Here is a 20197-nt window from a genome sequence, read left to right as displayed (position 1 = left end):
CCCCCTGATGCAGGGAACGTTAAAATCTCTTCCACGCAGCCCACCTTCCTTCTTATATTAATATATGGCCATAGATGTATTTGTTACTGCTTGGACAGATACAAGATAATGTCTCCCCCTTGGGTAACTCAATATTGAAATTGTTAGTTGAGGGGAGAATGAGGAGAAGGAAGAAAAAATAAATGAGACGAAAAAGGGAAAAAACGACGATGCCTACCCACTGGTGAGAATGTTTAAAAATCGTTAAGGAATATAAGCTGTGAACTGGAACTCACTTTTAATGCACAGTTTTGTTGTAGGTTAATACTTTGTTTGCCAGAGGTAACATTTATGGCCCCCTTCGGCTAGTACTTCAGGCAATTACAACTCGGTTTGTCTTTCCTACCTGTTTATTCCCCTCCCATGCATTGTCTAGATTTGGGAGTGTAAGTTGTCCGAAGCAGAGGCTTCCTCAGCAGGGTTTGCTGGGCTAGGCTCCTGCAGGGTGGGTCCTTATCTCCGTGAAGCCTGACAGAGGGCGCGAGGTGGAAATATTATTTAGTGTGTGCATGACACTTGGATCCACAGAGAAAATTCCCAGCAAGCAAAGGAAGGTGTGGTGCGAAGCCCTGCGGGTGGCTCCGGTGCCGTGTGGCCGCACACAAAGCGAGACACGTCTGCTCGGTTCTTGGCCCGGCTGTAATTGCAGTGGCACAGCCCCGACGCGCAGGCAAGCCCCTGGGTACGACAGCGGTACAACAGGTTTTCGGAAAGACCTCGCAAGAAGCGCAGCCTGTATTAACTAAAAGGAAGTAGAGTTACGAGGATGAGTCCTGGTTTTGATGGTGATGACTCTTAAGTTGCAAACCCGGAGCGCTACCCGAAGGCGCAAGGCTGAGGCGAGGACGCTACAGCTGGGGTGGTGCGCGGCCCCCGTGGAGCTGAGCCACAGGATTTACAGCTTCTGCAGCCTACTAACGTTTGTCTTAAAGCCGTAGTTGCCCGATTCACGTAATTTACTGATTTTTTTTCTTTTCACCCACGCTGGGGTGCCCCCTCGCCCGCGGGCCGCGCCGGCGGGCCGGGCCCGCCAGGGTCTAGCTGGCTTCAGACGTGGAGGCCACCCGGCTTTGCCAGCGAGACGGGAGATGCCCCCCCCCGCCCCGGGCATCGCTTCGCCTTGGAGGAGACGAGAAGGGCGTCCGTGGCGCGGGAGTGCCAAGCCGCCGGCCCTCGCCGGCGCCGGGCTGGCTCCCGCACCAGGGCCCCGGGCGATGGGCGCCGTCTGCCGGGAGGGGCGGGGCGGGGGGTGGCGGGGAAAGACTACACCTCCCAGAATGCCCCGCGGGGCGGAGCGGCGCGGCGGGCGGCGCCGCTGTGCCGGGCGGGGGCGGGGCGGAAGTGGGTTCCCCGGGCAGAGCGGCCGGCCGGGCCCGGTTCCGGGTGTCCCTGCCTTGGCGGCGGTGGTTCGGTGCGGGGGGGAGAGAAGATGGCGGCGGACTTGGAGGCGGAGGTGCAGGCCATTGACAAGAGCCTGCTGGAGTGCTCCGCTGAGGAGATCGCCGTGGTGAGGCGGCGGGCCCGGGGCGGAAGGGCGAGAAGTGCTTGGGGCGAGGAGGGAGCGGGGGCTCGCGAGGCCGGCACCGGCCTGCCCGGCCGGCGGTGGGGCCGTGAGGGCCGGACGCCGTTCCGGGGGCCGGGGCGAGGCTGTGCCCGGGGGCGGCGGGGGGGGGGGGGGGGGGGCGAGCAGGCTTTCGGTGAGGGGGTGTCGCTGCCCCGGCTGGTTATAAGGGCACCCCGGTTGGCAGCGGCCTCTTGTTCTGGCCTTATCCTGCCGTTGTCGCCGGCGTCGCTATTGCGGTAGCCGAAATCGATGGCAGCCAGCAGCCAGCTTTTCCTGTTGTTCTGGCTGGCGCAGGTGGCTCCCCAGCCAGCCGCCCGGCCGTGGTCAGCTCCTGCCGAGGGCGGCCGCGGCTCCCCGCCGCTCGTGGGGGCTTGGCGAGCGCAAACGGGAGCGGGGCCGCTTCTCAGCATCTCGCTCCTTCGTTTAGTGCTTCCTCGCCTTCCCCGAGCAGCTGAGAAGTTTCGTTCTCCTACCTAGTTTGCTACTTTCTCACACCTCGCTGCCGGCAATCATCCCTCGACGTGAGAAGATCTCCCTCCCCCCATTAATTTAGGTGGGCGTCTGGGCCCGAACATGCTTTGTAGCGTTGAATTTTCGTTACAGGATTCTTCCTTCCTCCCCGGTATTTAGGATGCAGTTCTGGCAAAAGCTTGCGCTAGTTAAGCTTAAGACCATTAGAATGGGACGCTTGTAGAGGAAATATTAGCAAAATCAATGTAATATTTGAAATAATCCACTTCTGTTTATGTGTTTTTCCAACCTTTATGAAGAGCAGTTGAAAGGGAAAAGAAGTCTTGAGGATAAAGTTTTTAGAGACGCTTTTGTTTCTGGCATAGGTGCCAGATCTTATAGACGTTTGTGCATTTGAGGAACTGGACATATATGTTAAAATATTGGGACTGCTGATGTGCATGTCTGTAGGGTAAGACCTTGAAGAGCTGTCTGTGAGTATTTAAATGGAAATTACATTGGCTGCTTTCCAAAAGAAAATAAAAGACAATGTTATAATTAAGATTATCCTCAGATTATGCTGGTATCTCTACAGTGCAGACAAAGGTATGATTAGATGGGCAAATGTGCATAGTTAGCTATATCATAGCTAGTTTAGCTCCAGAATTAGTCTTCCTTCCCCTCAACAGCAAACCCAATAATTCCATCAAACACTTCATAAAGTAGCCCAAACTGAGCCCAAACGACCTTGTCTGTGTGAGTAGCAGATGGGGTTTTTTGGGTCACGCCGTAGATAAACCCAAGAGAGACATGCACCAAGTGGAATTCATTTAGGAATTGGCTATAGGTACAAGTGCCAGCATAAATTTAGTCATTTCTTTCTCATTTTTATTCTCTGTCATCAACAGCACAAGCTACAATTCTGAGATCTATCACTCTCAAATCTACAATGTGCTAGCAACTAAATGCTGCTGGTGCTGCCTGATTGTATATGTAAACAACGTGCTTGGCTTTTAGCGTTGTTTTTCTCCCTCCTTCGCTGATAGCATTATTTTGCTGATAGCCCAGTATTAACAAAACAAATGCCAGACCACAGCAATAGTTGTAGCACTTTAAGCTTCAGTTTCTCATTGCAACAACTAAGCGATAAACTTCCAAAGAACAACGATCAAAAGAATAAATTATCTGTAACACAACATGACCCTACATTGCAGCTGTTTATTTGTATAGCTAAGAAAAACATAAATTATACTTTTAAGCTTTTGAAGCAGTAAACTGAGTTGTTTTGTGGCTTATTTGTACTATATGTTTTGTTCTCCTGGTACCTCTTAGATCTGGATTTAATAGAAACACTGGTGGACCATTAGGTATTTACTTACATAAAATGTTATTTGATCAATGATTTTTGGGTAGGTGTTTTATCAGGGCAGTCAAAAATTGCTGCAGGAGAGCAAGTTTGAGGGGATAGGAAGTGGGGAGGAATGCACTTCCCTTTTTAATAAAAACCTTTATTTGGGAGAGTAGAATGTTAGCTTTTCTTACATGTGACTTCAGGTTAGAAGATAAACAAATACTAACTGAAAACTTGCCTAAATACAAAATGCTTTTGTTAACAAATTCCAAAGTTTTGAGTAGTTTTGCTGGAGTTCAGTGCCTCCCAGGTAGTGATTTGGAAAGGCAGCACAACATATGGATGCATATGTATATATTTCTAGTAATAATTTCACATGCACAACAATAATACTTTGAATTGCCTTCCTGGTAGCTCTTGGAGTGACATCTGTTTCCTTGTCCTACTAGCCTGTACTTCCTTCTGATATTCTTTTAGCCAGGATCTGATTTTCAAAACTGTATGCACAGTTATGTGTAAAGAACTGGCTCCACAAAGAGATTTAGGTGTGATGATGTTCAGTGTTGCCACACCTAACTTTCAGGCAACTACTGCCAGAATGTTTGGGATGGGAAAGACATTTACTCGAGGAACAAGAATTTTCTCTGGCTAGGTATTTGTCTGAGCTTGCAGTGTAGCTAATATTCAGTGTATTTTCTAGATAGAAGTTAATGTACTGCTGAATTAAAAGGCTGAAATTAAAGGTATTTTGCTGAGAAAAATGCAGGCGTAATAACTAATATATGCCCTAGAAAATAATCTAAAAATGATCTTATTAAATGGAAATCATGGAAGAGACTAAGTCAGTTTCACTGTGGTTGGGTCAGTTCCTGGCGGTAGTAGGTATTTGGCGCAAAGGATGAAAGGAGAGGAAAAGATTAATAAGCTAGGGGAAAAAAAATCAAATTCTTAGTAATGAAAACTTTACTTTTTTCATTTTTGTGCAGTATTCTCTGAATCCCGGTGGCAATGGTGAGATTATCTGTAAACTTCTAGGTTGTTGGATATGGCTTTTTGGCAACCTTTTTGCATGGACTTCCTTGGAAAAAATCTGGGCTTTGACCATCAAAGCTAGATCAATACAGAAAGATTTAGTAGACTGATCATGATTTTAAGAAGTCAAACTTAGGAAAAGAGAAGTGAGGAAAGCATATTATTCTACTAAGAGCTGTACTGACAAATATGGGTTTTTAATATCAAATTCTGCTTTGGAAAACATAGTCTAGTAAATGAAAATACTACAATATAGTTTTAAAAAAAAGGCAATAATGCAGCCATTCTTAAATGGCACAAATGCTCTGCTGACTCTTATGTTTGTATCCTGAAGAACTTGCTATAATTGCATTGTCTCAAACATAAGTTCTTTAGAGTAAGTCATAAATAATTCAGAGTAAATCAAGCTGTAACATTTGATTACCAAACCCATTTATTTTGGTATAATTAATTCTCGGTTTTCATGTACAGTTTTAGGTTGATTCTGAATTCTTTTTCTGAAGTTGCCAGGGGTATCTGGTTGTCATATTTACAATGAGAAATAGCATACTAAGACTGTTTATGTAACACGGGATTTAATCAGTGCACACTTGCAGTAAGTGCTTGCTCACATTTGTTTATGACAAAAACTTTGCAGCCTTAACTTGCAGTTTAAACCTTTATAAAATTGTAATCCAAAAGGCAGAAATAAATGTTATCCTAGAGGATTTTTTTACTCTGTGTGTGTATACAAGAGAAAAAAAAACAAACTGGAAAGAGCTGGGAGTTTTTCAGTAGCTTATAGCAGGTACAGTAGTTTGATGGCTTTTCAAAATTGTCAACATTGTTTTTTACAGTTGATTGACTAAGAGAATTGTGGTGGGTTGACCCTGGCTGGATGCCAGGTGCCCACCAAAACTGCTCTATCACTCCCCTCAGCTGGACAGGGGAGAGAAAATATAACAAAAGGCTCCTGGGTCGAGGTAAAGACAGGGAAAGATCACTCAGCAATTACCATCACGGGCAAAACAGACTCAACTTGGGGAAATTCATTTAGTTTATTACCAGTCAAATCAGAGTAGGGTAATGAGAAAGGTAATGAGAAATAAAAATTAAATCTTAAAACACCTTCCCCCCACCCCTCCCTTCGCTCAACTCCACTCCCGATTTTCTCTACCTCCCTGCCCTCCCCCCAGCAGCACAGGGGGATGAGGAATGGGGGTTGGGGTTGGTTCGTCACACATTGTCTCTGCCGCTCCTTCCTCCTGGGGTACCTCCCATGGGAGACAGTACTCCATGAACTTCTCCAGCATGGGTCCTTCCCACGGGCTGCAGTTCTTCACGAACTGCTCTAGCGTGGGTCCCCTATGGGGTCACAAGTCTTGCCAGAAAACCGGCTCCAGTGTGGGCTCCTCTCTCCATGGATCCACAGGTCCTGCAGGAGGAGCCTGCTCCAGCACAGGCTTCCCACAGGGTCACAGCCTCCTTCGGGCACCCACCTGCTCCGGCGTGGGGTCCTCCCTGGGCTACAGGTGGAGATCTGCTCCACCGTGGACCTCCATGGGCTGCAGGGGAATCTCCTCCGGTGCCTGGAGCACCTCCTCCCCCTCCTTCTTCACTGACCTTGGGGTCTGCAGGGTTGTTTCTCTCACATATTCCCACTCCTCTCTCCTGGCTGCAATTGCTCAGGTGGGGTTTTTTCCCCTTTCTTAAATATGTTATCCCAGAGGCGCTGCCAGTGGCAGGTCTGTCTTGGAGCCGGCTGACATTGGCTTTATCAGACACAGGGGGAAGCTTCCAGCAGCTTCTCACCGAAGCCACCCCTGTAGCCCACCACTACCAAAACCTTGCCACGCAGACCTAATAGAAGAATTCATGGATCTAACATCATGCTTGAAATAATAATTCAGATAAGTTATTTTGGTGGTTGGAGAAACCAAACCCCCCTCATTTTCATAGGTAATTTGTTGGAATTAAATGAGAGAGGGGCTGTTACCTAATGCTGTGTTTGCCATTCTCCTTGTGCTTTTTGTCTTTGCCTGTTCCTTGCCAACTCCAGGCTTCTGCTGTTCCTCTCTGTCCCCAGCTGGCAGCATCAGTCTGCGCTCCAAAAAAATGCAACCAGCATAGTCGAGGCCTTATCCTAAAAGTCACTGCTAATGTTGGGACATTTTACTGGTCATGCATCCTGGACAAAAATTTTTAAGAATTTTGTCTCTTAAATCTTGTCCTTTTGAAAAGAGTTTTGTATGTCAAAAGGATAAAATGTGCAAGCAGGGAAACAAATTATTCCTTTCCTAATGTCTGTCTTCTGTGATCATCTACATTTAACACTTAGAAGGAAGCATGGCTTTCTAGTTTTGCAATTCCATTTTCGATTTTTGATTTAGAAATAAAAATCATATTGATGGATTGAACTATGTTTTGTATTTTTATTAACAAACAATTTGTGTTCTCATTCCTTTTAATTTAAAAGAAATGGCTGCAAGCAAATGACCTTCAGAAAGAAGTGTACCAGCATCTGGCCTATTACGTACCAAAAATTTACTGCAGGGGTCCTAACCCTGCCCCACAAAGAGAAGACATGCTGGCACAACACGTTTTGCTGGGACCAATGGAATGGTATCTTTGTGGCGAAGATCCTGCATTTGGTTTTCCAAAGCTTGAGCAAGCGAACAAACCTTCCCATCTCTGTGGCCGTGTTTTTAAAGTGGGAGAGCCTACGTATTCTTGCAGGTAGTTCAACTTCGCATTGTGAAGTGTTTATAATTTGTGAAGTCATGAACATTTTTCAATAAGAATATACTGTCCTAAAGAAAAGTTAATACTGCAAATGTATTTTTAAAGTAACCTTGCAGTGTTTCATGACAGGTGGACCAGGGGAAAATTAAAACACTACAGATTTGCAAATGGAAGAATATTAATTAGTATAGTCTAGAGTGTTTTCTGTACAAAAGAAACGCAAGATTAAGGAAGTGGTTGGGGTGAACTGTCAGTGTGATTTAAGGGCACTAATCGGAAGTAAGTGGGCAGGTATATGTGTGTGTAATTCTGGTGTTTAATATCAGCTGTTAGTGTTGATCCTGTATTTTAGACCTCTTTCCCTGACCTGTTAAACCAATCTATTGGATGCTAAAACAGGCATACCAGCTTCTTGTTCCTTCCCTACCCCTATCTCTATATCTCTCTAAAAATACCATTTGACTTGAAAGAGGATAGGAAGTTACTAACCAATTACAAGTATTCTAGAAATTTTCAGTTTTAAGCCAGTGTATTACTAGCTGTATATTCATTATTTTATTATCTTCTCTTTCCTGAACCACCTGTAGTTTAAGTTTGGTTTGTACCCTCTCTGTCACAGATTCTTCTTGTTTTGTATGGTTTCTACCACTTGCTTGGACACTTGAACACTTGGTGGGGTGACGGGGGGAGGGAATGTCTGTCTTATTTCAGGGGTTTATTTTTCTGGGTTTCCATCCCCTGCATTTACAAGCAGAGAATGACTGTAGAATTTTACTCTCTAGTGCTCTCCTCTTCTAGAAACATAATCGTTGACTTTCTGATTCAGGGTAGACTTGAGATGCTTAGCACACTGCCTCTTTGGCATTTCTGTTTTAACGATCAGTTAGAATATGTAGTTTTGAAATGTTTTGAGCCTTCTTATCTTGAGATGGATGAGATTAAACTGGTGGGTACTTTAGATACTTGCAACCACTAAAAAAACTCCATCTCCTCTCAGGTGTTCTTAGGTTCTTCCTTCACAGCTGTGAAAAAGTAGAGATCTGGGCAGGGAGGCTGAAGACTAACAGAGGCTATAAAAAGAATGTCTACAGTTTCTTTAGTACCTTTTCATGAAATCTGGTCCCAAAGACCTAAAAAGCCAAACCTAGGAACTAGTGTTTTAATTCAAGTTAAATTGTGTTGCAGCCTAGATGTAATATGTTAATGATCAAATACTCTTCATATGGACTAATGAAAACTGTGGGACTTATGTTAATTTCTTCTAAACGCTTGCTTTTTCAAGACCAGCAACTCAATATGTAAAGTATATCCTTGAGAATACTGTCAGGTGTGATGAAAATGCAGAATAATGCAATCCATTGGTGTAGAGTTTAGAGAATGAGTGAATGTACTGTTCATAGTCAGGGTCTTTGTTTCAGTAGAAAAATGATCTAAATACAGAAATATAATCATAATGTCATTCAGGTTAGAAAGGATGTCTTGGTAGGCCGTCTTGTCCAGTCTTCTGCTCAAGTGAGGGTCAGCAGTGAATACAGAATATTTTTGCTGTTGCTGCTATCAAGAGGGAGTCTCATCTTCTTTCGATTAAATACTGAACATAGATGTAAAACTGTTAATTATTAATGCACAACAAAAAACATTTTCTTTGACCTATAGGTGGTAATGAAGAATAATGAGAGCTTAATTCAAACTTTTGTGGGATACAGAAAAAAATTGTTTTCTGAGCCCATGAAATACTTTAAAAGCAGTGGCTTTTCTGTCTGGTTGTGCAGCTTACAGGTCTGCCTCTGCTTTAGGTATAAGCACCCTTATACCCTTTAGGTATAAGCACTTGTTTGAGAAATTACTTGGCAAATGGTACTGGGTTTATAAGTATATTGCCACAAGTTCAGGGCTCTGAAAAATCAATACCCAATACGGTAGAACTGATCTATATCCTGTATGCTTATTATTGCAATAAATATTTTTGATTATTTTTTTTTTTACTTAAAAAAATAATAATGTCACGAACATGAATTATTCTAAAACAGAAGAGCTTTGTATAATTTTGCTTTGACATTTTCAGCTTTAGTGGCTCCTCTGGAGAAAAAAAATGTGAAAATGGTATGTTATGCATAGTAAGTCATGGGTGTCTGATTATCTTTCGGTGATTACCTGGTTTAATTTATTTGGTGAAATGAAATGAAGAGAATTCTTGATAATAACTTTTCATAGGATCTCTGGTGTTTTCTTTTGAACAAAATAAGTTGTGTCTCTGAATTTTTGTTTTAATAATAACCATCATAAGACATGCATTCTCTTGGTAGTTTTTTTCGTTGCAAAACCTGGCTCCCTTAATCTTGAGGTGCCTTGAAGTCAGTTGCATTACACAGGTTCATGCATTTTCAGTGTTTATCAGGGAGACAGTTAAATGTAATGCATACTTGTCTCATTCATTTGTTTAGCCCCTTTTACTAGAAATATTACTTCTATCTAATATGGCAGTGCTTGTAGACAGGATCTTATTATGGTCTCTGATCTCCTAGTTGAGGAAATTGCATTGTTGGACCTTTTCAGTAAGCTTGTAGAGCTAAACTTAGAAGCAGAGGTTTGATCTAATCTATTGTGTGCTCTCTTTCTTTTCAGTGTTCAGTGAAAAAACGTCTTCTCTGATTGCTGAAGATTGTTAATACTTCTACTCTGTACTTGAGAGAACTTGCTTGGGTTTATATTGTTTATCTGTTTGTACTGTGTTCTGTAATTCATCTGTTTACTTGCTTATATACTTGTCTCACCTCTTGAAGGCAATGGCTATATTGCCCAAATATACATACTACCCAGACAATATTTTACAACCTCTTCTGTTATGAGGACAGATTTTTTTGTTTTTGTCCTTCATTTGTTTCCCCCTCCTTGGAAGCCATCCCCTTCGTCTTTCAGAATAATACATACATTAGTTAAAAGGTTCATATCGGTGATATTTGAAAATTACCTGTTGTAAAATGTGTAATTAAAGGGAAAACCGTTTGTTTAATGCTTTTTTTTTTTTTGTTGTTTTTGTTGTTGTTTTGGTTGTGGTTTTTTTTTTTTTTTTTTTTTTTTTGCTTGGTTGTTGTTGTTGCTGTTTTCAGAGACTGTGCAGTTGACCCAACTTGTGTGTTATGCATGGAGTGCTTTCTTGGAAGTATTCATAGAGAACACCGATACAGGGTTAGTAATACTGCTGGAATATATGATGTAGTCATTAATAATTTTGTATGTGTATGAAACTCCTTGTTCAAATTGTAAGAATATATACATAATTTCAAAATGTTGGATGAACACAGTTTGGAATTAAGTCTGCAATAATCTTAGAAGAACTTGAGTGTTTTGATCTGAGTTTGAAAGTTAACACTTTAAAATATTGAGAAATTAAATTTTATGCACAAGTTAAGCTTACAAATGTATATTTTTAACATGTGCCCTTTAGTGAATTTTACCACATTAGGGTTGTTTTTTGACTTGCTTTGACCTTGATGTTTGACTATTTTTAAAAGGCATTGAAAAACCTTTATGAAGAAACCTCTTTTATTTAAAACTTACTTCTTTTAAACATCTGAATCATTATCAAATTCTGTACAATAGCAGGATTTTTGTTTGTTTTTAAACATAAAGTTAAAATAGAAAACTAAAACTGTAGATGCTCTTTGTTTTAGTAATATACTGATATTAATAGTACAGATTAGTTAAAAAAAAACTTACAAACAAAACCAAGAAGGCTTGGTGTGTTTTTAAGCTAAGAAGCTAAGTGACAGCTATTGGTATAGCCTTTCTGTAAATCTATTTTTGACAATACTGCACTGCTGTTAATGTAAATCTGATCACTGCATGGTTACCCTGAGCACCAGGTTTTAGGAAAAAAAAACAACCCAAACACAAAAACTTGCCCCAAGAACCCAATCCAGTTTGCTGATATCAGCATACTTCTTGTATGTAGGTTTTTAGTTTGCAAGCTTAGTGAATTAACAAGTCAAGGTGACATTCAAAAGTGTAAGCAAATGTTCTTTCAAATGTCCATCTAATTTTGTTGATACCGTAGGTGATACCTATAGGTACAGAATGTACCTGTATGCCAAAAATAGGTGAAAGAAGAATTCTTCTATGAATCAGTTAATAGTTGTTGTTGAAAAATAGTATTATTGCACTTATTAATTTGAGGTGGTCTTAGCTTTAAAATAAATTTTATTAAAACTGCAAATATATCATTACAGTTTTCAGATGCTTTTTTCTGTGCTTACTAAAACTTACATGAACAATTCAAGTGTTGTCTGTAAAGCCCTTTTACTATAAACAGCACATCTTTTACTCACTGTGTAATAACGCTATATGAAACAATTTATCTTTGTTCAGATTATAAATGTGAGAATCTGAAATAGTGCAGATGGTGTTGAAAGTAATAGATTTAGAAAAACTGAAAAAAAACCCCCAGCCTTCAGGTGGAGCAGAATGGGGTTGTTTGAAGGTTTTTGTCTTTTTTAAAAAAATTTTTTATTTTGGCATGGGCAGACAAAGTAGGTAAGCTTTCAGCCATCATAGAAGCAGACGTGGTTTCACTATGCTATTTTAACACGGTACTGGCTAAAGCTATCAGGTGTTGTGATCATGCTTTTGTAGTTTAGCTATGACTACTTGTTTCTTAGTGTGCATGTATGTATATGTATAGTCATGTGAACTGTTTTGGTTTTAAATAATTTTAGATGACAACGTCAGGTGGAGGAGGTTTCTGTGACTGTGGTGATACAGAAGCTTGGAAAGAAGGTCCTTACTGTCAAAAGCATGAACTTAACACTTCAGAGACTCCAGAAGAAGAGGTAATAACAATTGAGGCATCATGTGTCAAAACATTGTTAACTGTGTGTATATATATAAATCATTCATATGAGGTTATTTTTAGTCTTGTATACCATGCATGAGAGATGGGAGGAAATTTAATGGCAATATTTGAACCACACTGTGTTAGACAAAATTAATGTCTTGTCTAAGTTAAGGAGTTACTTTGAATGACGTTTTCTACTTGAAGGCTTCATTTTGTATGTTCTTGGTCGCCTCTGCAGCTTTAGTTCTGTTTCTTTTGTTTTTCTGTCTTATTTTGAAAGGTGAAGGGAGTCTGCCAAGTGGAAAAAAAAACCAACCCACAACTGTATGTAATCATGTGCACAAAGAAGCCAAATTAAGCTGTCTGTGCAACATATGTTCTGATTTTTACCAAAGTGAAGTGCACAGATTTTTAAAATCAAAATAACTTGCTGTTACAGGAAAGCCATAATGGAGATACAAGATAAAGGTCTATAAAAGCTTGTTTGGTATGGAGAAGGTAAATGGAGAACATACCATCACCATTTCTCATAGCATAACAACTTGGACATATTAAATACAAAAAGACGTGCTACTTCTTACAGTATGAATTCAAGCTGTTGCACTAACCGTTACAAAACAATGGTGGTTGTTAAAAATTTATGTTCAAAAGGAAATCTAACACGTTTGTGGAGGGAAAAAATGATCAATGGCCATTTAAAATTGCAGATACCATCTTTGGTGTGGGAAATATTAGTGTCTTAAGTTACTGGAGGCCAGAGGAGCATTCTGTCCTTTTCTTATACTCTTCCCTTGGTATCTGTTATTACATCTCAGGAATAAGAGTGGCTAGTTGGGCTTCTGGTCTAGCTACTCACATCTGTTCTTATGTAATATAATTTCCATGAGATTTTTTGAAGGGAAAATACAAGGCAATTTTTTGTACTAATTTTGCTTATCTGATGGTTTAAGTGAAGCAACTGTAACTGTATTTGCAGTGACAGTGGTCCTTCTAAAATCTGTACTCACTATCTCAACCCTAAGACTCCAGCACTGCTGCATGGACTCGCCACTTGATCTACATGCCAGTTTACGTTAGTCGGCAACCTTAGAAAACTCTTGTTCTAAAATCGTGGGTGGACTGCTACTTGTATGTCCAAAGATACTCATACAGTGAGTGTGACTGACAGAAAAAATTAAGGCACTAGGCAGGCTTTGTGTTTCTTCCCCATGAGTAATGAGGATTGAGGTCTCTTATGTTGAGCAATGTTGTGTTCAGGGTAGATCAACGATCATTTGTTGAGCATTATTGGAACCTGTTTTCTGCCTTGCCCAGATACGTGTCTTTGTTGAAAGTGCTGGGAATGGAGGCAGTGCTGCTGCTTAAGGTTTGCCTTTCCTTTTGGTGACTGATAGTTCTCCATAACCTAGAAAAGTTTTAAATGAAGCAAAAAAAGAGAAATGGCAGTTATTAACATTCCTGTAAAGCTTCCAAGTATTCCCAGAGAATCTTCGGTGGGGTGGATAAACTTTACTAGCACAGGTGAGCTGCTGACTGTCAAAGGTCACCTGTAGATAATGCAGATAAGTTCTGAAAAGATTATTGTAGCTATTTCTATACAACATTAACTGTAATGAAACGGAATTTGGTATTAGGTAATCCTAAAACAGAAACTGGGCTACTGTTAAATAGTTTAATTGACTAACAATTACACATACTTCAAAATACCAAATGATGAATTGAGTCAGTGACCCAATTTATAGTATACATCCAGGTGACCTGCAGGGCATGCAAGTGTTCCCTTTCCAGCTTTGTAGCAGAGGGACTAGTTGTTCTGAACATCAAAAATTTCAAATAGTAGAAGAAGAATCCTTTCAGGGAAGAGGTTTTTAATGTTTTCTCTTTACACACAAATGCCTTGAAATGGATTGGAAGGAAATGGTAGTGGTGTCTGTACTACCTGATTCAGAGTTGGCAGTGGTTTTCATTTGCTGCTCCAAAAAGTAGCCCCTTTAACTTTGCAGACTGAAGGAGCACTCCTCTTCCTCCCCCTCCTCATTTCAATTCCCCCACCTGCAGCAGCAGCCATTCTGCTCTGACAGAGAGAGGAGGGCTAGTTTATAGTGGCTGCTGCAGACTTCAAATGGAAGGCACCTTGGAGAGTGCAGAATGGGCACAAGTGGATGCATTGTCCACATACAAAAGGGGAACAGCTGTCTGTGAACAAGACAGATATGGGCAGATCATTAAGAAATACCCAGTTACATTTAAGCATTTAATTATTTATCTACCACAGCATGTAAGAGGCATGCATCATGAATCATGATCCCAGCATGCTGGATGTTGTATAAGCTCGGATAGATAAGACTTCTGCCTCTAAATGCCTGCTACGTATGAAACAAGGCAATAGATGTATAGTTGTTTATATTCTGCAGTTTACTAGTAATGGTAAGTGAAACAAAAGATACAGTGATTTCAAATTATGTTTTTGAAGGCATTGCAGAAAAAGCAGATTTTAATACAGCTGAGGTTAAAAATTCTTCAGAAGAACTATGTTAGAAGGTGTGCAGAAGTGGGAACAATGAAAGTGAAATTGGAGAAGTGTGTGGAAAATTTAAGTGGGTGACCAAATGCGAGTTAACATTTAGGTATAGAATGTCAGATTACTGCTTTGGTGATTGTCAGTGAAGAACTGGAAAAAGAAAACAGGATGATTATTGACTCTATTCGTTTCAAATGTAAAGTCATTTAAAGAAAGACATCATTAAAGATGCTTGCGTCACCTTTGACAGAGAGAGGTGCAAATTTGACAATTTCTGTTTTGAATGTCATTTAATTTCTCAATTGCTATTTATATTTATTTTCCAGGATCCTCTTGTGCATTTACCAGAAGATATGGTAGCAAGAGCTTATAATATTTTTGCAATCACATTTAAATATGCAGTAGATATATTAACATGGGAAAAGGAAAATGAATTGCCTGGCCTAGAAATGATGTAAGTATAGTATTTGTCTTCTGACTTTTAAAGGCTTGCAGATATTTACAATAGAAAACGCAAATTCTGATTTTCAGTATCTTTTCTGCCTTCCTAAAATTGTCAGAAACATTTTGTAGACAATGGACTAAAGTAATTTTAATAGATCTGTTTTTCTCATATTTTTTACTTTTGTGATTATACAGCCCATTTCTCTCCATAGCAATGATAAACCAATGTCTCTGTGATACCTTCATTTTCTTAATATTGAAAAAGATATATTAGTAAAATACAATACCCTAAAACAAGTTCTGGATTAATTTCTTATGATCAAAGTTACTGACATTCTGATGGCAAAAGTATTTTGTACTTTTGGTGATCTACTTATTAAAAAATTTTGAAGCATTACAGAACGTCATAGTTATCATGGATTCATTTGTGACATCTTGTTAGTATTGTCTTTTACTTTGTTGTGTAAGAATGCTCTGTAAATAAATGATGGGAATCAAAAGATTGTACTGAATCTATGTAAGCTTAATAAGTTGTGGTTTTGAGGATTGTGGAGTTTGGGTTTTTTAAAAGACTGCCAAGTTTTTGTTGTCTGATAGACCTTTATGCAATATTGGGGAAACAGGTGTGGCAAAATAATGCCAAGATGGGTGAAATCTCTTAAGAAGCTACGGGGGAATGTTTTGAGCACAGCTGCGCTGGAAGGTTCATAATCAACAGATGTTAAAAAATAATACTCAGACTTAAGTATTGTCTTTAAGACTTTGGTCATTTTGGAATTAATTCTGCAGGGAAGATGCATATTCCTATAGAAGTTAGGTGTGGTCAGTCCTTTTCAAATAAACTGTTCAGATATGTTCCAGTATAGCAAAGGAAGCCTAGGCTTGGGTTGTATGCTTGGTGGAAAACTTTGTTAAACTAGAAGTTGATTTTTTAAATTGCATTAAATTGAATTATATAAATTCAATCCTTGCTTTCAAGTGAGAAGAGCGACACTTACTACTGCATGCTGTTTAATGATGAAGTGCATACCTATGAACAAGTTATTTATACTCTGCAGAAGGCTGTCAATTGCACACAGAAGGAAGCTATTGGTTTTGCAACAACAGTAGATAGAGATGTAAGTAAATTAATTGCTAGAACTTTTAATTATACTTACCCTAATGTTTATTTTATATGACTACACTAACTTTAGTTTGTTTTCCCAAAGAGTGTGGTTAATGTGATTGAGCCCTGTGTGTCAGGCCACTCTAAAATCTCTTAACTCATTGGCCAGTCCAAACCAGACCTAATATTGAATGTATGTTTCAGTGTAACTGTATTCCAGTAAGTCTTGTGAGTGTAGATAGTAGGGTGTCCCTCACTTCTCTGTCAAGGACAGGCAGCAGCTTTAGCTCATCCCTTACTGTACAGCAGGGAGCTGACATTGAAAGAACCTGTATACATGCTCCAAGCATGCAAAATGCTTCTTAGAGTAACACCAGTCAACTGTGAGGGATAAAATCCATAACTGACTGCTTTTGTTCTGGTGGTCACGGAACTATTTGTGGGTTTTTTAAAATTTAATTTTCTTTTTCATAATTGTGGAAATGATGACAGTGGAAAGAGGTAAAGCATGTCATTCAGCGTTTAGAAAGAACAATGAGTTCAGAATCACTACATGCTGAATACAATTACAACTAATATGTCGGTCTCAGAAGCACTCAGTCAGCTCTGTTTGTATTCTGGCTTGTGTGCATTTTTTTAAGAAAGGGACGCTTTCTAGGGATAACTAACTGCATCTTGTTATTTGTGCCATGAGCCTGTAAGCAGTTGCTGTGAAAATGAGTGTGCTTTTATATTGTTTTGTTGGCTTGTGCCTTTTTTTGGGGGATGGCTTGGCAAGGAAGTCTCTTCCAAAATGGCAATAAGAGTGTAATTTTGGTTTATTAAAATACTTCAAGAAGGTGAGTGGAAAAGGAAATACAACCACTTTATATTACTTAACACTGAACTAGATTTTGTTTCTGTATTAGCACTACTCTATTTTTGTGATATCAGTAACCAAAAGATTCCTGTCTGATCCCTGAATATGTGCTGACTTGAGCACATGCTGTGTATTGTAGGATGCGCTTTGGAGATTTTTCCCTACTGTTGATCCTTGTCCTACTTTTAAATACATACATGAATGCATATATACACGTGCATGTATGTATGTGTGTAAAAGGAATAAGGAGGTTATGCCTGAAACAATGATTTGGCATCAGACCAGATCTAAAATCTCAGTAAGCTATTCTGTCTAATACACTATGAATTGAATCAACTATCTATTTTAATGTTTGTATTGACAGTACAGAAAGACTGGAAACCTTCGAGTTTTGAAATAAACAAAGTGCTTTAGCTGTATGTTTAAAAGACCAATAAGCTTTAATATCTCCTTTTTAAAAGGCATTGAAATGTCTGAAATACCTTTAAATTCTACCAAAACTAATGATTGATGCATTAGTACTAAAGATAAGTTTTCAGTGTTTTAAATAAAAGGAATGTGATGGTTACATCTTAAAAATGATATTATACACAGAAAATTTACTATAACAAGTAACTTAATATATGATACAATTTTATTTTCTTTTAAGAAGTACATGGTGCATTTTGGAAATCCAAGTATGTAACTATATACAGTACTTCAAAATTTGAAAATATCATGAAAGAAAGAGTGGTTAATGGTCATCTGAAACTTTTACTGTGTCTTTTATGCTTGCTAATGTAAAACACAGCATTTGAACCGCTTGTTTAGAAGCTGGTGGTAATGTTACTTCTTTACAAATTTAAAGGGACGTAGGTCTGTTCGATATGGAGACTTTCAGTACTGTGATCAAGCAAAATCAGTAATAGTGGTAAGTAGCGTTATCTACTTATTTGCCTAATTTTAAGCAAAAAGAGGCTTTGCTACACAATTTTGTGATATTGTTACCATAATGACTCTTTATATTTTAATAATACAAAGTGTTGGAGATACTGTTTACAATATGCACAGTAGAGTTATCAAAATACAGGTTTATGCTCCATTCTTTTTGTTTTTTTCTACTATGGTCTACCTTGCACCCAAAATCATTTCCTAAAAAGAAGTTACTAGACAACCTTTCCCTTCAGAAAAGAGTTTGATCAGGAACCTCAAATGTAATCTTTTGGAATTGCATGTCAGTTCAGATCAGTGAAGTTAAACTATTTTAGTTTTTCTGCTATAGTATGAAGCTGTTTGTCTTTCATGGCCACAACTATGGAAATTGTTACTGATTGAATCCAAGTGTGAAACTAGAAATACACTTTCATTTTGCATGTGTGTATTTATATGTGTATATATATTAATAATATCTGTATATTACAAGATTCTTCCATGGAAGATCATGGGAATAATATTTTCTGTTTTCTAGTTAATTTTTCTTTAACTGCTGCAGTGCAGTACTTATAAATGAACTATTTATTTCATGTGATTAATACTGCTACCACTGAAGAACAATACTGTGACTAGAGTTATTGGCCTTAAAATATTTAAGGTATTTTGAAAATATTTAAGGTATTTTGCAAACATTAACATATCTTTAAAAATAAAGATGTGCAGTATTTTTCATTTGCCACCTATGCAGTCAAAGAACAAACGGCTTTTATGTGTAATGTCTAACTATTAAAGTTTCTAACACAGAGATGAGGGGAATTACTTTCTTGTTTTAACTCTGTGTGTTTAATTTGTATTTTTTAAAATAGTCAGTGGACAATCAGTTTCTTTCCTTGGTGAGCTGCTGTGTGACTTGTGTGTCATGTTGCGAGGAACAAATGTGCATGGCTGTCTTGGGCTGGGCATGGGGCTGCTTATCAGTAAAATGCAGCAGATCAGTGTGTATGTTGATAAGAGGCCAAGAGTGGAAAATGGATTGGCCTAAGTATGTTGGTATTGCATAATAAGGTCCTTCAAATATTAATAGGGTAAACAAAGTTCAGACTTTTTAGGTTTTGTTTCTTCCCTGTGTAGGTGTTAGTAATTAGAATATGCATTAATATTATAAATTATTGAAATTAATCATAGGAATACCGTGTTTCTGTGCAGAAATATATGCTAGTCCTCACTTAAATATGCATTACCTCCTCTTTCCTTTTCTTTTTAAGAGAAATACCAGTCGTCAGACAAAGCCATTGAAAGTACAAGTTATGCATTCATCTATTGTTGCCCATCAGAGCTTTGGTCTGAAGCTCCTAACTTGGCTTGGCAGTGTTATTGGATATTCAGGTGGGCAAACGTGAACTTTTTTGAGACATGTTAGAGAATATTTGTGAGGCAAGCTGAATTCCTGAAGCAGTTTTGTCTATTTGTTTCAGATATGTAATATATAAGGCAACGCTATTAATAACTTATTGGACTTCATTCTATTTTCTCTTATTGGAGTACTGTTCAGAGTTCCGACTTCTGTATGAAAGTGCTACCAGTCTTAGTCTTCTCGGATACCATTTTCTGTTTAGATGCTGTTAAACAGAAGCTGAGAATAGCTGTCAAATGCTGTATGCCAACAAGCTATTTTTCAGTCCCTGGTTCTTTTTAAATGAATGCAGTAAGCTGAAAATAACCTGTCTGATTAGATAAAACAAAATTATTCAGAAGTAATTTGATAAATGGTGATGAAAGTGATTGCTTAAGATTTTTGCCAAGTAGAACAACAGAGAAAATGCAAGAATGTGTGGAGGTTTTTTGGTTAAGTATAGAAGCCAATGAAGTATTAATCAGATATTTAGAAAGAGCTTTCTTCAAAGGAATCCAGATGCACAGTATAATTTTTATGGAGAGGATCTATGTTTGTTTTGACTTGGTTCCTCCTTTGTACTGATGAATCATAAAGTTGTGAAGATGTGGAGCATGAGGGAAAATAAAAGGAAAATGTGTCAAACTGCTGATACATAGAAATGTAGATACAGTCCCTAATGCGCTTTGTGTTCTATGCATCTGTAAGTGTTAACAAGACTTACTAGCAAAGCACACTCAGCTGTACTATTGCATATATGTTCTGCTTAGGTGCAAGATTTCATCAGAGATTGTTTTATTAGACTGATAGTTGAAAATATAGCCAAGATTTCAGGCACAGGATCTCTATATCATGTTATCTTTTTTGAAAGATAAGTAGTTTATGTTTGTATAAGTCAATTTTTAAAGATGGATACATAAATCAAACTTCTGAAAAGTTATGGTAGCAGTTTGTTCAACTATTTGCCAGTGT

General features: G+C 38.9%; 1 protein-coding gene across 3 annotated transcripts in view; it reads left to right on the top strand.

The window, feature by feature from the left end:
- The first annotated feature begins 1388 nt into the window (after window positions 1–1388).
- The window catches only part of UBR2 (ubiquitin protein ligase E3 component n-recognin 2), a 59874-nt gene continuing 41065 nt past the window's right edge, over window positions 1389–20197 (top strand). For all 3 annotated transcript variants that reach the window (XM_049833453.1, XM_049833454.1, XM_049833455.1), the window contains exons 1-8: window positions 1389–1546; window positions 6892–7151; window positions 10268–10346; window positions 11873–11986; window positions 14839–14966; window positions 15936–16074; window positions 17768–17830; window positions 19098–19218. In XM_049833453.1, coding sequence (XP_049689410.1) covers window positions 1469–1546; window positions 6892–7151; window positions 10268–10346; window positions 11873–11986; window positions 14839–14966; window positions 15936–16074; window positions 17768–17830; window positions 19098–19218 — 982 coding nt within the window. In that variant the 5' untranslated portion in view covers window positions 1389–1468. The remainder of the gene's footprint in view (window positions 1547–6891; window positions 7152–10267; window positions 10347–11872; window positions 11987–14838; window positions 14967–15935; window positions 16075–17767; window positions 17831–19097; window positions 19219–20197) is intronic.

The sequence above is a fragment of the Accipiter gentilis genome, chromosome 30 (genome assembly GCF_929443795.1).
Source record: "Accipiter gentilis chromosome 30, bAccGen1.1, whole genome shotgun sequence".
Taxonomy (NCBI): Eukaryota; Metazoa; Chordata; class Aves; order Accipitriformes; family Accipitridae; genus Astur; species Astur gentilis.
This window is presented reverse-complemented; position numbering and strand designations above follow the sequence as displayed.